The sequence below is a fragment of the Netta rufina genome, assembly GCF_964035555.1.
Source record: "Netta rufina genome assembly, chromosome: Z".
Taxonomy (NCBI): Eukaryota; Metazoa; Chordata; class Aves; order Anseriformes; family Anatidae; genus Netta; species Netta rufina.
Window position 1 is genome coordinate 63,102,435 of NC_140126.1, and position 18,598 is coordinate 63,121,032.

The 18,598-nt window shown below is 40.4% G+C and overlaps 1 protein-coding gene across 3 annotated transcripts in view; it reads left to right on the forward strand.

Annotated features, from left to right (window-relative positions):
- The window catches only part of SEMA6A (semaphorin 6A), a 116,100-nt gene that overhangs the window by 38,389 nt on the left and 59,113 nt on the right, over positions 1-18,598 (forward strand). For all 3 annotated transcript variants that reach the window (XM_084305514.1, XM_084305516.1, XM_084305515.1), the window contains exons 2-3: positions 10,823-10,960; positions 13,773-13,890. In XM_084305514.1, the coding sequence (XP_084161640.1) occupies positions 10,861-10,960; positions 13,773-13,890 (218 nt within the window). In that variant the 5' untranslated portion in view covers positions 10,823-10,860. The remainder of the gene's footprint in view (positions 1-10,822; positions 10,961-13,772; positions 13,891-18,598) is intronic.

The following is an 18,598-nucleotide window of genomic DNA, read 5'->3' on the forward strand; positions in this document are numbered from 1 at the left end:
ATTGTAATCTCTTTTCACTATTTCTGATCCACAATACCTCAATGTTAAGTTTGCCCTTGAAATCACATCAGATAATTTTGTGTTTCCCCTCAGTAACAGACTCCCAGTAATTAAAGTGATCTTGCACTGTTCTATTAATTAAAGGAATTGTGATTTTTATATGCAGAGGTTAATTGATGATATCTGTATATAGCATTTTGCCTCAAAGTAAATTGAATTACAGTAATTAACCTTATGTCCAGGTTAACTGACAATATAATTTTTCTCAGCAGTATCCTGGAAATAGGATTTTTTTTAATGTATCCGTTGGCTTCTTCTTTTGCCTTCTGAGGTGTTTTTTTTTTGTTGTTTTGTTTTGTTTTGGTTTTAATATATATATATAACCCTTTTGTGGTGCAGTGGAGATATGAGTGAAGAATATGTCATGTTGCCACACTGAGTTCATCCCTTTACCCAAGAGGCGTTCTTGGGGATAGGGTTCTTTCTAGTATTAACTTGTCCATAAAGCTGTTAGGATTATATGTAATGTAAAATTTGGGAATTGTTTGGGCGTGAATCTAGGCAGAACAAAGCTCAGAGACTGCCACTTGCAGCTAACAATTACTAGAAAACTGCAGGAACTGGATTATTGCAAGCATCATGCTCATCTCAGAGGAAAAGCAAACTACATAGATTTTCTGTCTCAGAGTCAGATTTATTTTACTCCTTTAAAGTTTCCAAAAATATCAGCAAAAAAAAAAAAAACAAAAACATTGGGCAGTGAAGAGTAATCATGAAAGACAGTGATCTATGAAATTTCTCTAAAGTTTTAATATAAACCCTTTCCTGTGATAAACAAGCCTTTTAAATTTGGGGTGAATATCTGCGTGTATGGACATGTAGATGGATGGATGGACGGACAGATGGACGGACAGACAGATGGATGCTCAAGGGTGAGAAATGTCAGATGGAGTGCTGAATAACAGTTTTCCCACTTAATTTGATTGTTTCCTTAGCACTCAGAGGTGTTTTTTTGTTTGTTTGTTTGTTTGTTTGTTTCCCATGCAGAGATTGCACTTTTTGTGGATGTTATTCATGTTTGCAGTAGTCTCTTTCATGCTCTTCTGGAAGGTGCAGAGAAACCTAAGAAAGCAGATATCATAAACAATTTGGGGACTAAAGTTATAAATACATACTGCAAACTCTTTGCTTACTTGCAGTTCTTATCTGACATGGACAAGCATAACTCATCAAGATGAATTTGCCTGATTTCCAAGGGGACAAGCCTTACCCGTTCTTTTGCCTGTAGAAGTTGGCTTGTCTGATGGCTCCATGTCTGCATTTCCTTGTGCTTAGTGGCCTTCCATAGCAGGTGATGCTGAGGTCTGCTGAAATCTTGCTGTTGACGTGACTAGGCTGCTGCCATGCGGAGCAGTGGTGGGCTGCCCAGATGCTGCTCCCTAGTGCAGCACTTTGGGGTAGCATGGCATCGTCTGCTGGAGTAATTAATATGAATTAATATGTAGATGTCCATGTCCATTCATAGCATTTGCAGCAGAATTAATTTAAATTTTTATATATTTATATTTTGAGGGTAGGGTAGGGGAGTACCTTGGTATTGTATCAAACCACTTCATACCCAGGCCAATTGGTGCCTTTCATTCAGGGTAAATTAAGCCATGTCAGTAGGTCAACTTTTGCAGAAATCTATTTAGGGCTGCAACTGGCCAAATTGCATGAAAACTCAGCAGTGTGATCTGGTTACTTAACAGATGATTTAAATGTGAGGATCTGCATTTCTCTGCTGTTTAATCACCTTACAAAAATCTCCATCACTTTTATTTCAAATAAATGGGACAAGTTTCCTGAAATATATAGCTGGTTTTCATGCGTAAAGATATAACATCATGTTTCTCCCATTAAAAAAAAATATCCCATTAAAAAAATATTTTTTTTTTGTTGCTGTTTGTTTTGTTTTGTTTTGTTTTTGTGTGTGTGTGATTATGTTAAGCAGCAATTAGGTGCTGTAAGTACAGCAGTATCTTCTGTGGGACCTTAACTTTGTCTTCAGAGTTAACCTGTGCTCTTGTGTATCAATCTGATCTGTCACACAGAGGTAAGAGGAGTGATAATTAAGGCTTTCTTTCTGCTCAGAGGGTGAAGAAGGGCTGGAATCCATTTAAGTATGTACCAACAATGGAAGCAGGCAGATGCTAAGGAATTGAGGAAATCTGACCTGAAGATCTGGCTGAGCTGGAGAGATTGTTTTAGGATTACTGCCTGATCCTAATGTTACATTTACAACTGACACGTGGCAGCTGAGACAATGTCTGCGGAGCTGTGTTCAAACTTTTAATCAGTGGCAATTGTCAATATTGCTGTGTAAATACAGCAGGCTCCATGTTTCACCTTTGTTATCTAAAAGGAAAGGAAAACAAAGGAAGGCCACTTTTCACTCCCATTATAGCTTTGGGTCACCTGCAGCTACATAATTTTTATTCCATCTATCAGATGAGAGAATGGAAGGTCAGCTGACTGGCACTGATATTTCCCAGGCAAAGTGAGGGTTGGGGAGAGTAATGATGTTGCTGGTAGTGTATCTGTTTTCTATTAAGCATGCTGAGATGAAACAGCAGAGTATATATTAGACATGGCATTCTCTCCTGTCAAAAGGCAGTGATTGCTACATTTAGCTCTTAAATCAATTCAAAACCTTGACAGAGGTTTGCTGAAGTCCCACAAATAATCAATAGAGCTATTTTTATCTCTTAAATGTGAGGCTTTTAAAAATAATAAAGACATCTTTGTAATGACCAGCCAAGCTGTTCCAGGGTTAGGTCTGTTGCTGTATGTAGTTGGGGGTGGTGAGTGAAAGGGGTTATTTAGGCACTGCCTTTGTTCCATTCTGCAGGTTTATAACCCCAAAATAAAATTGCAAATGTTTCTGGCAGTCATCCTCCAGGCACAGATGGCTTTCCTCCCAGTTTTGGCAAGCCTGATTTCAGTATAGAATTGAGCAATTATTAGAAAGTGAAATATTGCATGATATAATACCACTACCACCACCATCAACATCATGACAAATGGTGTGTTCATTGTTTCTGGTGCTGTGTGACAGAGCTAGTGCCACTGTGTTACCCCTTCCTCTAAAACCTGTACCTTTGCTATTCCTGGTGCTGCATAGACAGGGGGATGGAACAGAGCAGATGCTTTAGCAAGGAACTGTGGCCATTTTCTCATTTGCTTTGGCTCTATATTTCAATGCAAATATCACTGAACAGGTGGCTGACGAGGCCCCCGTGGACTGTTTACAGTAAAGGTTACAACCAAAATCGATAGGCCTGAGATGCTTCTAATTCCATCTGGGAGATGTTCATCTTCCATCTGACTGTTCCCTCTCTGAACAGCAGCATCCTATTAACGCGGCAGTCATCAGGGATGTCTCACCCAGGTCAGCAGAAGGTTTCTCCTATTTAGGCCTCCATTTGTTCTTTATGTTTTCTTTTCGTACTGTGCTGGATCGAGCAGTAATGTTGATCTTGACAAGACAGGTTGCCAGCATTAGGCATGCTGAGTTTTGCCTACTGACTTGACACCTGCTACTACCGTTCTGCAGGCTGAGGCTCATCAGTTCTGCCTGGGGGTTGTCCAAATCTTTTCAGCTTATCACTTACGGAGGCAGGAGGTAGTGATGTTACATATCATAGCTGACATTATTGTGCCTGATGTATGGCCTTGTAACGTTGCAAACAAAGGGACAGGAGAGCTGGTTAGTACTCATGTTTACATAGATCTGAACAAAATAAGGAGATAACCCTGAATCACTTGAAAAGCACTTCACGTTTTGCAAATTTTGCAAATTTTATTTTAGCCACACATTTTTGCAGATCTTAATGGAAAGCTCTGAATGGTCGGTGTATCTGTGTTTCATCAAACTAGTAATAAAGTTTGCATTGTTCTTTTAAATAAAGGTAGATGCTGTTGCTTACTATATTAGGCAAAATCACTCTCAATGGTGTCTTTCCCTTGGGCCTAATCATCACATCTGGCGTGCAGCCCACAGCAGCTGGGCCATGAGTAAGCAGCACTGAATCCAATTAAAATGGTAGTAAAGCATGTATAGCAGAGGGCACCCATGCATTGCTCTTACGGTCGGGGAGAGCTCTCTGTTACACAGAAAAGGTTAGAGAGAATGTGCTTCACACACAAAAGGTAGGTTCAAAAGGGATGTCAGAGAGGTGTGAGCCTTCCCTGGAGACTCTGCCTCCTTTCCCCAGCATTCAGAAGAGACCCCAGGCCACCATGTGACTTAAAGGAGTTGTGGTGATTGCCTACTGCGTTCACGCACCAGCCTCCCTGGCATAAGGGCCAGATACCTGGAGTGCTAGAGTGTTTTTTTGGCCACATGAAATGAACAGCCAGCTGTAGAGACAACAGGAGCAGGACAGGAGAGGAAAGATGAATGATGGCTGCACTGCCAGTCACAAAAAGATGTTGGAGGCTGGTAGTGGCAGTGGGCACAGAGCTGGCATGAAGTTTCTGTGGCCACCTGCACCACCATTCACGTGGCTGAGCAGCAACTATTAGAGAAATTACAAGAGAAAACAAGCTGGCCACCCTGGCCATTGTCTTGCCACATGCCAATTCTGTTGTGATGTCTGGCACTCCATGCTGCGTCTTGCTGATAGCCACTTGTGTCTCCTGTCTTCTGAGCCCCTCAAGCACCCGCTGAGCTTCTGTTTGCTCACATCTGCCTGATCCCCTTGGCACCATTCAGCCTGGGCATCTTTCATGATCCCTTCTGCTACCAGATGCTGCCACACAAGGTGCTTGAGGAAGAGTCAGCCCACCATCCAAACAGGCTCAGACAAAGGATGCTCTCCTGAACAGCTCCACTGTGCTGGCCTAGCTATCCTCATTTTCTGGAAACCGCAGCCTGCAGGTTGTATTCCTGTCTTCTTGTTGTTGATGTTGCCATTATTGTTGTTGTGTTATTACTAATTCCTTTCCCTGACTTGCAAAGAACTCTTGTCTTTCACTTTCTAGGAACTGTGAATTTAAAAGGGTAAGTAGCAGTAACAACATCTTCCACTCAGAAGTTTCCAAAGTCTTGGTTAGCCAAAGGAAGCAAAAGATGCTTGCCAGCATCACATGGCAAATCTGCATAATAGCGGGGAATAGAATTCAGGTCAGACAGCTGGTTTCTGCACTCTGCCTTCAACATGGCAAGGCGTGTGCATGCATGTATGTAGATCAGTATGTGCTTTTTATATATGAGAAGGTAGGTCTTGCTATCTAAGTCTCTTCTGATGAGACACTGAAGTAGAACTTGGGTTTCTTGTTCACTTGCATGCTTTTAAACCTCTTACCACAGGAAAGCCTCAAATATTTTTGTTATTTCTGTTACACAAACCTTCTGGTCAGTTTCAGTTGTTTTTGTTTTTGTTTTTGTTTTTTCCTGTGTGGTCCTTTTGCATTTACCAGGATAAGAAAATAAGGAATGTTGAATATGTGATGAGAAGGGCTTTTTGTTGAATATATCTGCAGTCAGTTCATAGAAGCTGCTGCTTTTTCTGGTTATGTGGTGTTTCTTATGCAGTAGTTCAGATTCATAAATTTTTGATTTCCTCAGTGTTTGGTTAAATACTATTCCTTTTCACTAGACTTCTAGGCTGTTTGAAGGAGAGTTTATTTCTACATATTTGTAGAAATAAAATATTTTGTTTAACACTGTCATGTTTTTTTTTATGGCTATTAGGTTTCCTGGTCTTGCTTCATGCATAACACAGACCATTGAATTTTGTCTGGTAATTTTCACATTAAGCCTCACAATTTGTGGATTGAAGTGCAGCTGTTGTGCATGAACACATCCCATCGTAGTGTAAAAAAGGTCTGTAATAAATGAATATAACAAGATCTGTCCATTACTGATCAGACTTACTGTGTCATGGGAAAATGCTGACATGGTTACATTCTATGATTTTTCTTGGGCTTTTACAGGGGTAGCTGAATGCAAAGTGAGGCCAAGGCAGCAAGATGGGAGGTTTTCTAAGATAGAATACTGTCTCTTCCAATCATTTCTTATAGATGTGTCATTGCTATTGCTGCTGAATTTGTTCTTGAGATCAAATCTGGCCATTCACTTTTGGAGTTTACCATTAAGTTAGCACTTCCATGTAGGACTTTTCATATGATGATATAAACTTGCTGGAGCTTGCATGCTTACAATAGCCCTGTTACTACTAGGGAGGTGTTTCTGTAGCCATGTGATCATTTCTTTGGCCAGGCAGTTATTCTATACCCATTTCCACCCAAACTGTTGTTCAGTAGAAACTGAAAAGTTCAGACAGCAGAAAGCAGAACTCATCATGCTGGATTCTGGTAGCCATCGATTCTAAAAACCAGGAAGAGCACTAGGTTCAGTCTTTCTTCCTTGATTTGGAAACCATATAAGAATGAATATTGTTTTCTTGAAGTCAGAAATTCCTTCATACCAGCAGCATGGTTTTTACTAAATTAATACTGATGTGTCATGCATATATGCTGTGGAGAAAGTATACATATATGTACATATATGTGTATATATATGTACTTGCATACGTATAAGGAGGCTTTGAGTAAATAAATATAATAGTAATAGCAATTGTATTGAACTAATACTCAAACATAATAAAAAATTAATATTCAAACAAAAACTAATATTTAAAAATCCTACTCAAAGGTGGTTCCACTTTGGGCTGCACTGTACAATCAGAAAAATATATACCATCTAAGAAGGTAAAACTTTGGTTTCCATATACATTAGGAAATTATATGGTCTGTTTATACTTAAACATACTATGACAAAAAGGAGGGAACACAGAAGGAACAAGAAAAAGTCATCTTATATATACAGTATTTCAAAGCACAAACTTCAGAAAGAAGAATCAGAGCATCTTGCATGAAGCTGTATTTGTGTTGGTCTTAGAAAAATGAAAAAAAAAAAGCAGGTTAGTTGGCTTTCTTGAAGCTTGGAAGAAGTCTAATCAATGCCACCAGCTCAATCACTACAAGGCATGCATTAGGCACAAATTCCAGAACATTCTAACATGCATGCAGTACTATATTCCAGGGGTCCACCAGTAAAAGAGCAGCACAACTCACTCTTCTTGTGAACATTAGCATGCTTTATGGGAGCAATAAGTATATTTCGAAAAGGGTTCTGAGAACTCTCTCTGGCTGAGAAGCCAGTATGACTTAAAGTAAGTTTGATTGAACTAAAGTGGTTTACGTTGACTGAAGGTCTCTCCACTGATGTTTGCAAAATGTTTATTTGGAGATGGCACCTGTACTCACCCAGCATTGCCACTTAGCTATTCTTGTTTCCTCAAACACTGCTTTTAGAAGCATTTTTGATTAGGAAGTAGCTTTAGTACAGTTGCAAGTGAGAACATTTACATCACTCCCAGGAGCTCAACCAGAGTTGAGGATTTGCTGAAAAGGAAGTTTGTACTAAAAATAAGCGTGACCTTCTTGAATCAGCACTCTTCTGAAATTTCACTGAAACAGTACAGTTCTTTCCACCATTGTAAGAGCAGCAAAAGTAACATTATGTTTGAATAATTACCTCCTTGTAGAAAGCTGCCTTCGGATGCAACTTGTGTTGTACTCAATGTTACTTTATTGGCACAGGCAGTGGTACAGGTTTGTAGTCCACTTGAAACGTGGACAGACCAAATTAGACATTTTGCAGTTGCTTTCTATGAATTCCAACAAATACATTAGTATTACAGCAACAGAGAATTATGCTTCTTTTTCTCTCTTCTCCACAGAAACTACCTTTAGGAATGACAGAGAATTCCATATACTTCTAAGCCTACTAATCTAATCTTGGTTAAAAGGCAATATGACAGTTCATTTGTTGGCTAATTCTTTTCAGGTAAAGGAAAAAAGATATGGTCTGATAACATATACATAAAATGACAGTGTAAGCATGCTGGATGTTGTTCATTTGCTGGCAGGTGTCTCTGGTATATATTTACGTGGAATGGTATTAATGTCTTAATGAGAAGAAGTCAGTGATTGTGCAGAATCACCCACAAGAAAAGTCTTCCAGGCTCTAAGGCAAAGAGGCTGCAATATGTCTGCAGTACCTTAATGCTTTCCTGGTAGCAAACACACGTTGTTGGATAGTGGATGTTGTGCTGATAGGGAGTAGCAGCAAGCTATTCTTCTGCTCCAGAGTCTCACTGTGAGCCAAGTGGTTTGAATTGTCAGCCTGCAGACTGATACTGTGAATGAATAAGGCTCAAGTGGAAGAAATGGATTGCTTGATAAGTTTCTCTCTGTTAAACTGTTGCTGCTCATGTGCATTTCAGAAAAGAGTTTTGTATTGGACTGTAGCAATTTCAAGAAGGAAATAATTTAAATCTCTGTACATTAAGATCAGATAGTTTGTTTGGCCACTTTCTGGTGACAAAATTTAAAAAGTGGTGAAATTGCATTTCAAATTCTGAAAAGAGAAAGAAATGTATGCCTTTAATGTGTACCTTACCTCTAATTCAAACCTTTTGAGGGAAACTATTTCCAAGTATTGTATTTACTTCTGATGTTTATTTCTACTTTGGGCATCCCTAAGGCCCCCAAATGAGGTTTCACTGGGCACAGAAACAAATAGAAAGAAACAGTTCCTGCCCCTGAGAGTTAGCAGTCAAGACAAAATGTAAGAGGTGATTAAAGAGACAAATGGAGGAAACAGTTAAAGAAAGTGTCTGCAGGCAGACGTAGCTGTGTCAGTAATCATACACAGCTATCAGCCTAACCAGTGCTAGATGGAAATGCTTCTCTTGGGGCTTGTATGTACTATTTTCCAGTATGCATTTTCACATAAGGTATAATAGACAGACAGTTTCTGTATTGTGCTGTATTTATTCTTGCTATTTTTATTCTTTGCCATCCGTCTGACACTTTGCTCAGTTAAGGTGTCAGTCATTGACTCACATTAAATTTTATTTTTTTTCCAGTCTCAGTCTAACTCAGTCTCTCAGCTATTTTGTTAATAGAAAGGGAGAATCAGCCAAGTTTCCAATTTGTGTGTTTGAATAATAGTCCAACACAGAACATAATAAATCATTAGTCCTTATGAACTGTATTGCCCTACAACAGAGCTCTATTCCAATCCAGTTAGGGGAACTGAAATTTTACTTAAAAGCAAATATCTGATAAGGGAAATTAATTATCATGACATTTTGAATTGTGTAAAAGATGGGGAATCAGCTGTGTCTGTGAAATTACAGATGAAAATGCAACACTCAAGACTTGTTAATGCTTTTTTTGGCATAGAGAAGGAGACATAGGTATCTAATATTAAGTGGTGTTGCAGAAGGGCAAGTTAGCACTTTGTTTGCCAAATTAAGTTTCAAAGACTATGTAGGTTATGAAGTTTGACTTTCTGCCCATAAATCTTGAGTGACTGACAGGCTACTGTAAAATAGCTTTGTTCAGAAGGAATCTTCACCAGACGGCATCAAAGGTTTGAAACTCTGGAAGGGATGAAAAGAAAACCCCACTTTTACACTGATTTCCCCTGCAGATCAACGTCTGTGTGAAATTTGCCTGGGAATTATGAGCTGTTTACTGTATTATGCACTGTTTTCTTCCACTGTATCTGAAGGCCCCTGTGGTTCCTTTTATCTTCAAGATTTAGGGATATTTTTTACATGAAATGTGAATGAGTGAATGCATCATTGGAACTCAGGGAAAAAATGCTGCTTTTAGACAGTTCTGTTCTCCCTTATTTTATCACAAGTTGGAGTATTGGTTTTATGGCACCTAAATTTATGGGTACATATTTTTATGGCAAAGCCCAATGACATGCTCTGCATGCTCCATCAAGTTCTCTCTGTGTTTCTTCACTTGATTCACTACTCTGCAGGGTATGAATCAGTCCTGTAACATAACCCTTAATCTCTTCTTAACCAGAATAATGTAGTGTAGTTCTTATTTATTTATCATGTATATCATCATCTAATTATGTAAAGAAAAAAAAAAAAAAAAAAACAATAAACAACAAACAAGCATGCAAACTCAAAATTTCCTGTAAAACTTGTCAGCTATTGACCAGTGCAGGACACAAGTTTCTCTCTTGCATGTAAGCAGATCAGGCAGAAAACTAATTCACAGGTACTTAAGCCTGTCTTTTGCCACAACATGGTACTGCTGGGGCACAGGCTAGAAGGGAAATGCATGGTGGGGCAGTTTCTACTTAGAAATTCAGCATACCTACTCAGTTACAGGAAGAAGCTTGAAAAGAAGGGAAGACCCTCTGTGTTGTGCCCCTCACTATAAGGATATTGAGTTGCTTGGGCATGTTTAGAGAAGAGCAACAGAGCTGGTGAAGGGACTAGAAGTCAAGGGGAGTTTAGTCTGGAGAAGTGGCTGAGTGGAGACCTCATCACTCTCCACAAGTACACAAAAAAAGAGGCTGCAGCAAGGAGGATGTTGGTTTGTTTTCTCAGGCGACAAGGGATAGGACATGAAGAAATGGTCTCAAATTGCAGTAGTGGTGGTTTAAGTTGAACATTAAGACAATTTTTTCTCAGAGAGGGTGATCAAGCATTGGAATGGGCTGCTTAGATAAGTTGTAGAGTCACCACTGGAGGTATACAAGAGATATGCAGACATGTCACTAAGAGATATGGTTTAGTGACAACACTTGGTAGGTCAGGTTGATGCACTTGATGATCTTGAAGGTCTTTTCTAACCTAGATGATCCTATAATTCTGTCCTTTTCATTTGTGCTTTCTATCTTTCCATGTGTACTGGTTGAAACTGAATGACTTATGCCCTTGTTTGTCTTCCACAGGGTGAAGTGAAGAAGTAAATTCTCCCAGCTGAACTACTATGAGGTCAGAAGCCTTGCTGCTATATTTCACACTGCTACACTTTGCTGGGGCTGGTTTCCCAGAAGATTCTGAGCCGATCAGTATTTCGCATGGCAACTGTAAGTATAAGAGGCCAGAGGTCTTCATTTGCTTAGCAGCAATCACTGGACTTCAAATCAACAGTATTTTGCTATTTGCAAGTGCAATAAATAAATTTGTTTTTCATGATTTCTCCCAGATCAACCAATTTGCATTCTCAGATACTAAGAACTAGATTTTCTTATGTTGATTAGTGGCTGCTGGGTGGTGAGCTGCTTGATCCCCCAAAACCACATTTCTCCTCCCCAAACAGACCTTTCAGTAGTATAATCAAAAAAAAAAAAAAAAAAAAAAAAAAAAAACCTTGTTTTATCCAGAAGAAAATGAAGGAAACTTTTTTCTCTTTTTTCTCCATGATCAAGCAATTCCTCACCTGACTTGAGAAACTGTAGCTCTGGATAACCCTTGATACATCTCAGGGTATCAAACATAGCACACTGAAACAGCTGAGTTTTAAAATCATAATTGGTTGAGCTAATACAAATATCCAGTCTTACTTCTTTAAACTCTGATGGATTCTAGGTTAGCATTTGTCCTTTTTGGCTGGAAATGTAGACATAAAAAAAAAAAAAAAAAAAAAAAAAAAAAAAAAAAGGCAAGACAACGAATCTTTTGTAAGAGAATATCTCTTCTTTCTTACCAGCAATTGGCAGACTAAAAAATCTAGGGTAACACAGACAGCTGCAAGCCAGTACTGAGATTTACTGACTAAACAGGTGGAGAGCTTTCTCTCCATTTCACCATGCAAGTCAGGCTTAACATAAGTGATTCTTTCACATTTACCACAGCTCAATTATGATTACTCTAAACAAAAGTCTTCTGAAGTCCCAAAGGTTGAGATATTTAATAAGAAGTACTTAGTACGTGACTCTGTAATGGCATGCTAAGGAATAGCAGGTCAGCAATGAATAGGCTTATGTTTAAGTCTACTTTGGACCAGGCATTTGATTATGCATTGAATCTCCTAATTGTCCCTGCTTACTGTGCTTTGTGGGGGCCTGGACACCCTGAAACCTGTTTGTCTTGGAGAACACAAAACTGAAAGACAGGCTCCCAGAGTGTAGTTGAAGTACTCCAACTGCTAGTAGGCATCTGGGTTACAGGAGCATGGCAGAACTGCTCTGAAGCAAACCTGACTGAACCCTGTCTGGTGTGGCAATTGGGTCTTCAGCACCAACTTTGTCCCAGTCCAGAAGGGCAATGCTGATTTTTCACATGAAACATGGGATGACTTCTCTCCAGCATATCATGAAATTCATATGAACATAAAAGCCCCAGCTCCTGCTACATCAGTGAGCTACAGAGGAAACAGTACTGAATAAAGAAGAGTTTGAAAGTTGGAACTTGACATTTTTTATGTAGGTCTTAGTCAGAAGCATTAAGCTTCTGACTTAAGCTTCCAAGATATCTTGGTTGGAATCTGATAATTTGTTTCTCCAAGAGTCCACAGTGTCTGGGGACAGATAAGTTTCTCTTTCTATCATTTTGTTGTCAGGCTTTCTGACACATGGTGCTCTCAAGTGCTTTGCAAAAGATATGCTGGCAAAGTCAGTACTTTGACCAAACTTGACAGGGAAAAAACCTTCAGAGGACAATAGCTAAAAACACTAAACTGTAACTGAGTTTCTGAAGAAACAGACTCCATCAAATATCTCCAGGTTTCTGAGAAAACATATTGATGGGGAAAAGGTTCAGGCATGGCTCAATGCTAGTCAAATCTGTGTAATGACTGAACACTGGCACAGGCTGCCCAGAGAGTCTCCCTTCTCAGAGATGTTCAAAAGCCATCTGAAGCCATCTGGACATGGGCTTGGGCACCCAGCACTGGTGGTCCTGTTTGAGCGGGGGGTGGTGGGCGTGGATTGGACCAGATGGCCTCCAGAGGTCCCTGCCAATATCAACCGTCCTGTGATTCTGTGAATATACTCAGACAGCAGTTCTGCCTTATGGTGATGTTCATCAGAAGTTTATCCTCTTCTTGTCTTCTAATTGTCTTTTCATTTGTTTAACTGTCTCCCTAGTCTGTGCATCTAGACATCATGATCATGTATTCATGCAATCTAACAGCAAGGTGGATCTCGGTCAAAAGGGTTCACAGTTGTTATAGAGTGAATAAATGCTCTTGCTACTTGGTAGAGAGAGGGAAAAAGCTGGCTTGTTGATAGCATAAACTCAACAGAGGGCTTCCAGTCAGTATTGTTGTCCAGTTGCCAGAAGAACTGCAGTATCCAACTGGTTGCCAAAATAATATGCAGTGACTTTCATTTTAAAAAGTTCAAGTAGTGGTTACCCACAGTTTCTCAGAAATCCCCACAGCTGCTTTACAATGGCAGTTCAATCCTGTAGGAAAGCCATGCAGCTGGCAGTTTGAGCCATGCAGAGCCAAGTCTTTTGCTTTAACCACTACCATTTCAGTCATTGTGTTGATTGATGGGCCACTGTAAAACAGCTTTGTCCTGCTAGATACATTTTGGCAGCCAGGAGCCAGCATTTAAACTCTGCAAGCAGTGAAAGAAAAACTGTGAGAAGTGCCATGTACCTGTGTGCCAAGAGCTCTAGAGCAGCTTTACATTTTAAAGAAATTCACAGTTTTTGTCTTCTAAAAAAGTAATGACTTTCTTCCCAACAACTGCAGACTAACCATGAAGAACCATCCAGCTCTTTGTGCCAATACCTTCCTGCCCCAGGCCATGCTGCTGGGGGAAAAGAGAAACCACAGATTTCAGCCACAGCCAGGCACCAGGGTGCTCTGTGTCAGCATGGTTTCAATTTGTGATTCTCTTACGTCTTGTGCTTCTTCTCCAGAACCCTGTTTTTCTTGCTTTCCCACAGATACAAGACAGTATCCGGTGTTTGTGGGTCACAAGCCGGGACGGAACACCACGCAGAGGCACCGGCTGGACATCCAGCTGGTCATGGTCATGAACAGAACCCTCTACGTTGCTGCTAGGTCAGTAGCCCTCTCCTTCACCACTCCTTCCTTGCTGCTTGCAGAGCAGAAGGGAGGAGAGGAAAGATATTCTGAGTTCTTCTCTGCTGGGCATGTTATTTTTAGGATTTTCTCACACTCAGAGAGGGGTTTGCAGCCTGTTAGCAAGACATATTGGACACCTTGTTAGTCAGTCAACTAAGGCTTAGTTTTGCAAGGTACTGAGCCATTCCTTTCAGGACTACATACCTCCAGCTCCATTTTAGTCATGGAAAAGGGAATTTGCCATATAAATTGTTCAGTGCCGTGGAATAGAGGTCTGTCCTAATCCCGTAATTTTGCTTGTGCACAAAATTAATTACATATTTTAGAGTTATTCTGCTAGTGCAGAAAGGCATGTTTGGTTAAGAGTTGTTAAACTTTAGTGTTGCTGGTTTAGGCATATTTTTAATATCAAAAAACAAACAAACAATCAAACAAAAAGTGATGTGGAAACATGTTTGCTACTGTTCTTTCGAGGTACTCAGGTTAATTGAATTTGGTGTTAGTGGGTTTTTGGTTTTTTTTGTTTTTTTTTGGTTGGTTGGTTTTTGGAGAGCTATACTCTGCAGATACAAACACATGCCCCTTTATAAAAATTGCCTATAGAGCCACCCATTTAGTCAATGTAGTTCAGCATAGCCCTATCAGCCTCTCTGGCGCTACACTGATTTATACAGCTGCCAACCTGGCACAGATCCAACATTAACACTTCCTCTCCCTGCCTGCTGTTAGCAAAGGAGGCTGATGATTTCATAGTGGGAATTACCTGACGGAAACAAGATGAATGCAGGAAGGGCCCTGATTAGCAAGGGTGGGTAGTTTATCTCAAGAGCTCTCAGATCCAGATCCTGTTTGGGAAACCTACCCCTCTAGTAGTAGCTTACTTCCTGACATTTTTCTGGTCCTTCTCCTCCACCTGAGAAATATGCAACCTTCTGTGTGCTACAGAGAGCCAGGCTGCTGCTGCAGATGGGAGAGGAGGTAGGTGAACAAACAAAGTGAAGGAACAGCTGCTGAACAGTAAGCCACTCACCACCACCCCTTTCCTCAAAGCCCTTGCTAGCCTCCAGGAGCTCCTTTTCAAATAGTCGCTCCCTGTCTTCTGTGTGGTCAGATGTGCCCTGTGGTGGAGATCTGCCTATTGATCTCTACTCAACACCAAATAATCCATTGCTTTACACCATCAGAGTCATTGGGTGAGGTTTTTACATAGCTGTTTCTATGGCTGCTTGAAAACTGCACTTGTAACTGCTCACCTACCATTGTATAGGCTAAACACAGCTTCTTCAGGCTTCTCATTTACTGGTTTTTGTATTTCATCCATGTGGCAGGCTTTTGGTCTCTCGCTCATGCCAAGCCGTGTTGGTTTCCCTGCAGCCTCCACTGCCATAGTTTTTACTCCCAAAAGCAACATCAAGAGCCAGAGTCTTAAAGCCAAGTTGTTGTGGAGTTTGAGGTTTTCCAGAAGAGAATAACATTTTTTTTCTGAACACTGTCAGTTTGTTTTTTGCTTTTTTTTCAAAACTGCTCTTTTTCCTGACCTTCCCCGAGGGGTCATCACACTGCTCCCCTCTCCCAGGGGTGCAGATCACACATCCCTGATGCCCTGATGCTCTGGCTCCCAGCCTGCACTCACATCAGGCCTGGCACTCGGCGTGGTATGGCCTGCTCTCAGGACGTGCCAAGCGACCTGGGCCAGCCCCTTGTTTTCTCCTTGCCTCAAGTCCTGAACATAGCATGTAGACCTAATACCAAGAGTGGCTTTAGGGCACAAGAATCCCTTCCACAAGGGATTCACATTCACCTTGAGATCTGTTTGCTGGGCAGTCTGCTGCCAGGCGCTCAGGCCTGGGGCATCTTCCCCCTTGTGCGGGAGCTGTGGTGGCACTGGCTGCAGTGGACAGCCCCAAGGAAAGGCCACCCTGCACTTCGTTCCAGCCCAGGGCTTAGCATTTCTGTTGCCTTCAGTGTGATAACGAGTAGGGCAGGGGAGTGGGCTGAAGCTACTTGGAAGGTGGCAGCAGGATTTCCTCCTTTTCATAGCTGAGTTCCCTTTGCTTTCCTTATTTGTTTTCCTTTAAACTAGGAAATCATTTGCAGGGAGAAGGTGGTAAATCTGTTTTTGTGAATTTTGCTCTGTTGTGTTCATAGTTTGTTCCCAGACTGAAAGATTGACGCAATTAGAGTTACAGTGCCTGAGTTTCCCAAGCCCAAGTTGGGAAAACCCATTTTGGAACACAAAACTACTGTGTGCATAAGTTATATAAAGAATGCGAACATTTGGGGTGAATATGTGTATTGGTGTGTGAATATATATTCTTACATATTCTGTAGCTATACATTTGTATAAAATATTTTATTATAATAGGAGTGCTTCTATACTCCTTGAGCCTATTGACCTGCAAAGAAAGCATAAAGTCTTAGTCTGTTTTGTATTTACACAGGCACAAAAAAATCTCCTTACACTTTTTTTCTTCTGATAACTCACTCTTTGACATATTCTTTTCCCCCTCCACATGTTACTGAATAAAGCCCCTGCTGGGCTGAGAAACCTGTGTTGTATAAGTTAAAATTCAAAGGTCATTTTTAAGTAATAAACTTCAGGGAATTAGTCATCTTGTGGTAATTAGTGTGAATGAAAGTTTACAATACTGCCTTTGTTTCAGAGGCAGTAACATCTAGAGACTGAAGTAAATGTGTACACAATTGAAGGTGTTTCTTAAAGAGTTTTGTAGCAAGATTCATTGAAAACTGCAGCTAACATAAATCCCTTAGCTATCATATCAGGTGTTGCTTTCATGCTTTCAATATGGCAATGCTAAATTTACATTTGTACCATTAGCAGAAAAGCAATCAAAACAAATGATTAAACATTGACAGTTTTGTTTTGCTGTTGCCAGTCTTGTGTTTTACTTTGTTTATTTGGTTGTTTTAGAAAATCTAGTGTTTGCTTTGCAGATAGTCTCCTCCAGTAGGAGAGGGTGAACTCAAGTTTCAGAACTGCCGGCACTTTATTACTGAGTGACTGGCACAGAACGTAATTTCTGTCTGTCCATCATGTCTTTTGTCATAAAGCATGTGTGACTTCTGTATTGAGTATTATCAAATGTAATTCTGTGTCACTTTGGAAAGGCTTTCATATCTCTGCCTTTGGAAAGGCAGAGATAAATTAGCGTAACTCAACCAAAGCCCATGAAACCATGTTGCTCTGCATCTAGGATGTGTGAGGTACAGTGTGTAAAGGAGCAGCTGTTTTCTTTTTTCTCGTGGGAAGGGTACCATCTTGCTGTCTCTCTCACACTCACACACACACACTTTTCTAAGTTTGCAATGCCTCCTCCTCCCACTGTCTTCAGTGGTGGCTGCTTTTGTCCACATTATCTGTCACCCTTCATGTGTGCGTACAAAACAGTTTATTGAACCCGTGAAGCGTCGGGATGGCTCCCTCTTCACTTGCCATTACCCATTTCCAGACACTGCACCGAGTGGCCAGGGGTCATGCACAGCCGGTGGCACGATTTAAATTCCCTTCCTCCACAAGATTATGCCATGGCAACAAAACTCGGTTCTGCTGACTGGAGGTGGGAAAAACGGAAGCTCTAGGATTAAGTCAATTTGTGTTAGAATAACTTAATTAGCAGTGAGCTGTACACATACCACAGCTAGTAGATAGTAGGAGTTGGGCAGCAGTGGGAAAAGGAGGGCAAGGACAATCCGTTATTGTCTTTGGCTGGAGAACCTTCCCCATGATCTGACAGCTCTCTCCCTCTCTACTGTCATTGTCAGCAACTTTGTTTCAAATGCAAAATGAGAAAGTGATATGTAATTTGCCTGATATTAACCCTTTTACATGATCTCGTAACTCAGGGTCTGAATTTTCTTTGAACCATTTCTTAAACCAGAAAGTGAGCCCGCTGAAAGATGTTTTACTGAGGGTGGAACTAAGCAACTCAAGCCTCTTTCTGAATAACATCACTGTACTTTTAATTGTCTTGTTTATAAAGAAAAAATCTTAACTGCTGTAAACTAAGACTGATAATTAAAATCAAGAGCTGTGCTGGAAGAACATTTTTAGAGATCCAGCAGCACCTAATTTGCAATTCAAGAGACTTTGTTCCCACTTTTATATAGTAGGAGTAACAGCAACAAAGAGCAATGTACATTAAAAAAAGGAATCGTGCAGTAGTCTATAAGACTGATACAACACTAACTGGTAATCTGAGCCCAGCACCAACCCTGACCACTGCTCTGCCAGTAGGGTCAGGCCAATAATAAACTGAAGCATTAAACCAATCTTGAGAGAAAATGACAGTTCTGGTTTTACAGAGTCTGGAGGAGAAAGATTAAAAAAAAAAAAAAAAAAAAAAACCAAAAAAAAAACTCAGTTTGGTGTCTTAAAAAGTAAATAGCCTCAAGTGCTGTAGCAGACAGTAGGTTTTAAAAAGCCAGTTCCATGTAACAATGCTGCCTCTTTTCTCCGCATGAGAAAAGTGTTGCTAATTCTTGTTTTGATAATGTTTTGTGTTTGCTTTATTTGAGAGAGAGCACTGTTTCCCCCAAACCCAATAAAGTGAAGCTAGTCTTAACAGCAGAAATTTATAAAATGGAAGCAGTCTGCAGTCTGTATCTTACTTTCAGCAGACGCCCGTGTAGACCCTTTTAATGCCCTGGATCATTCTCCAGGTGC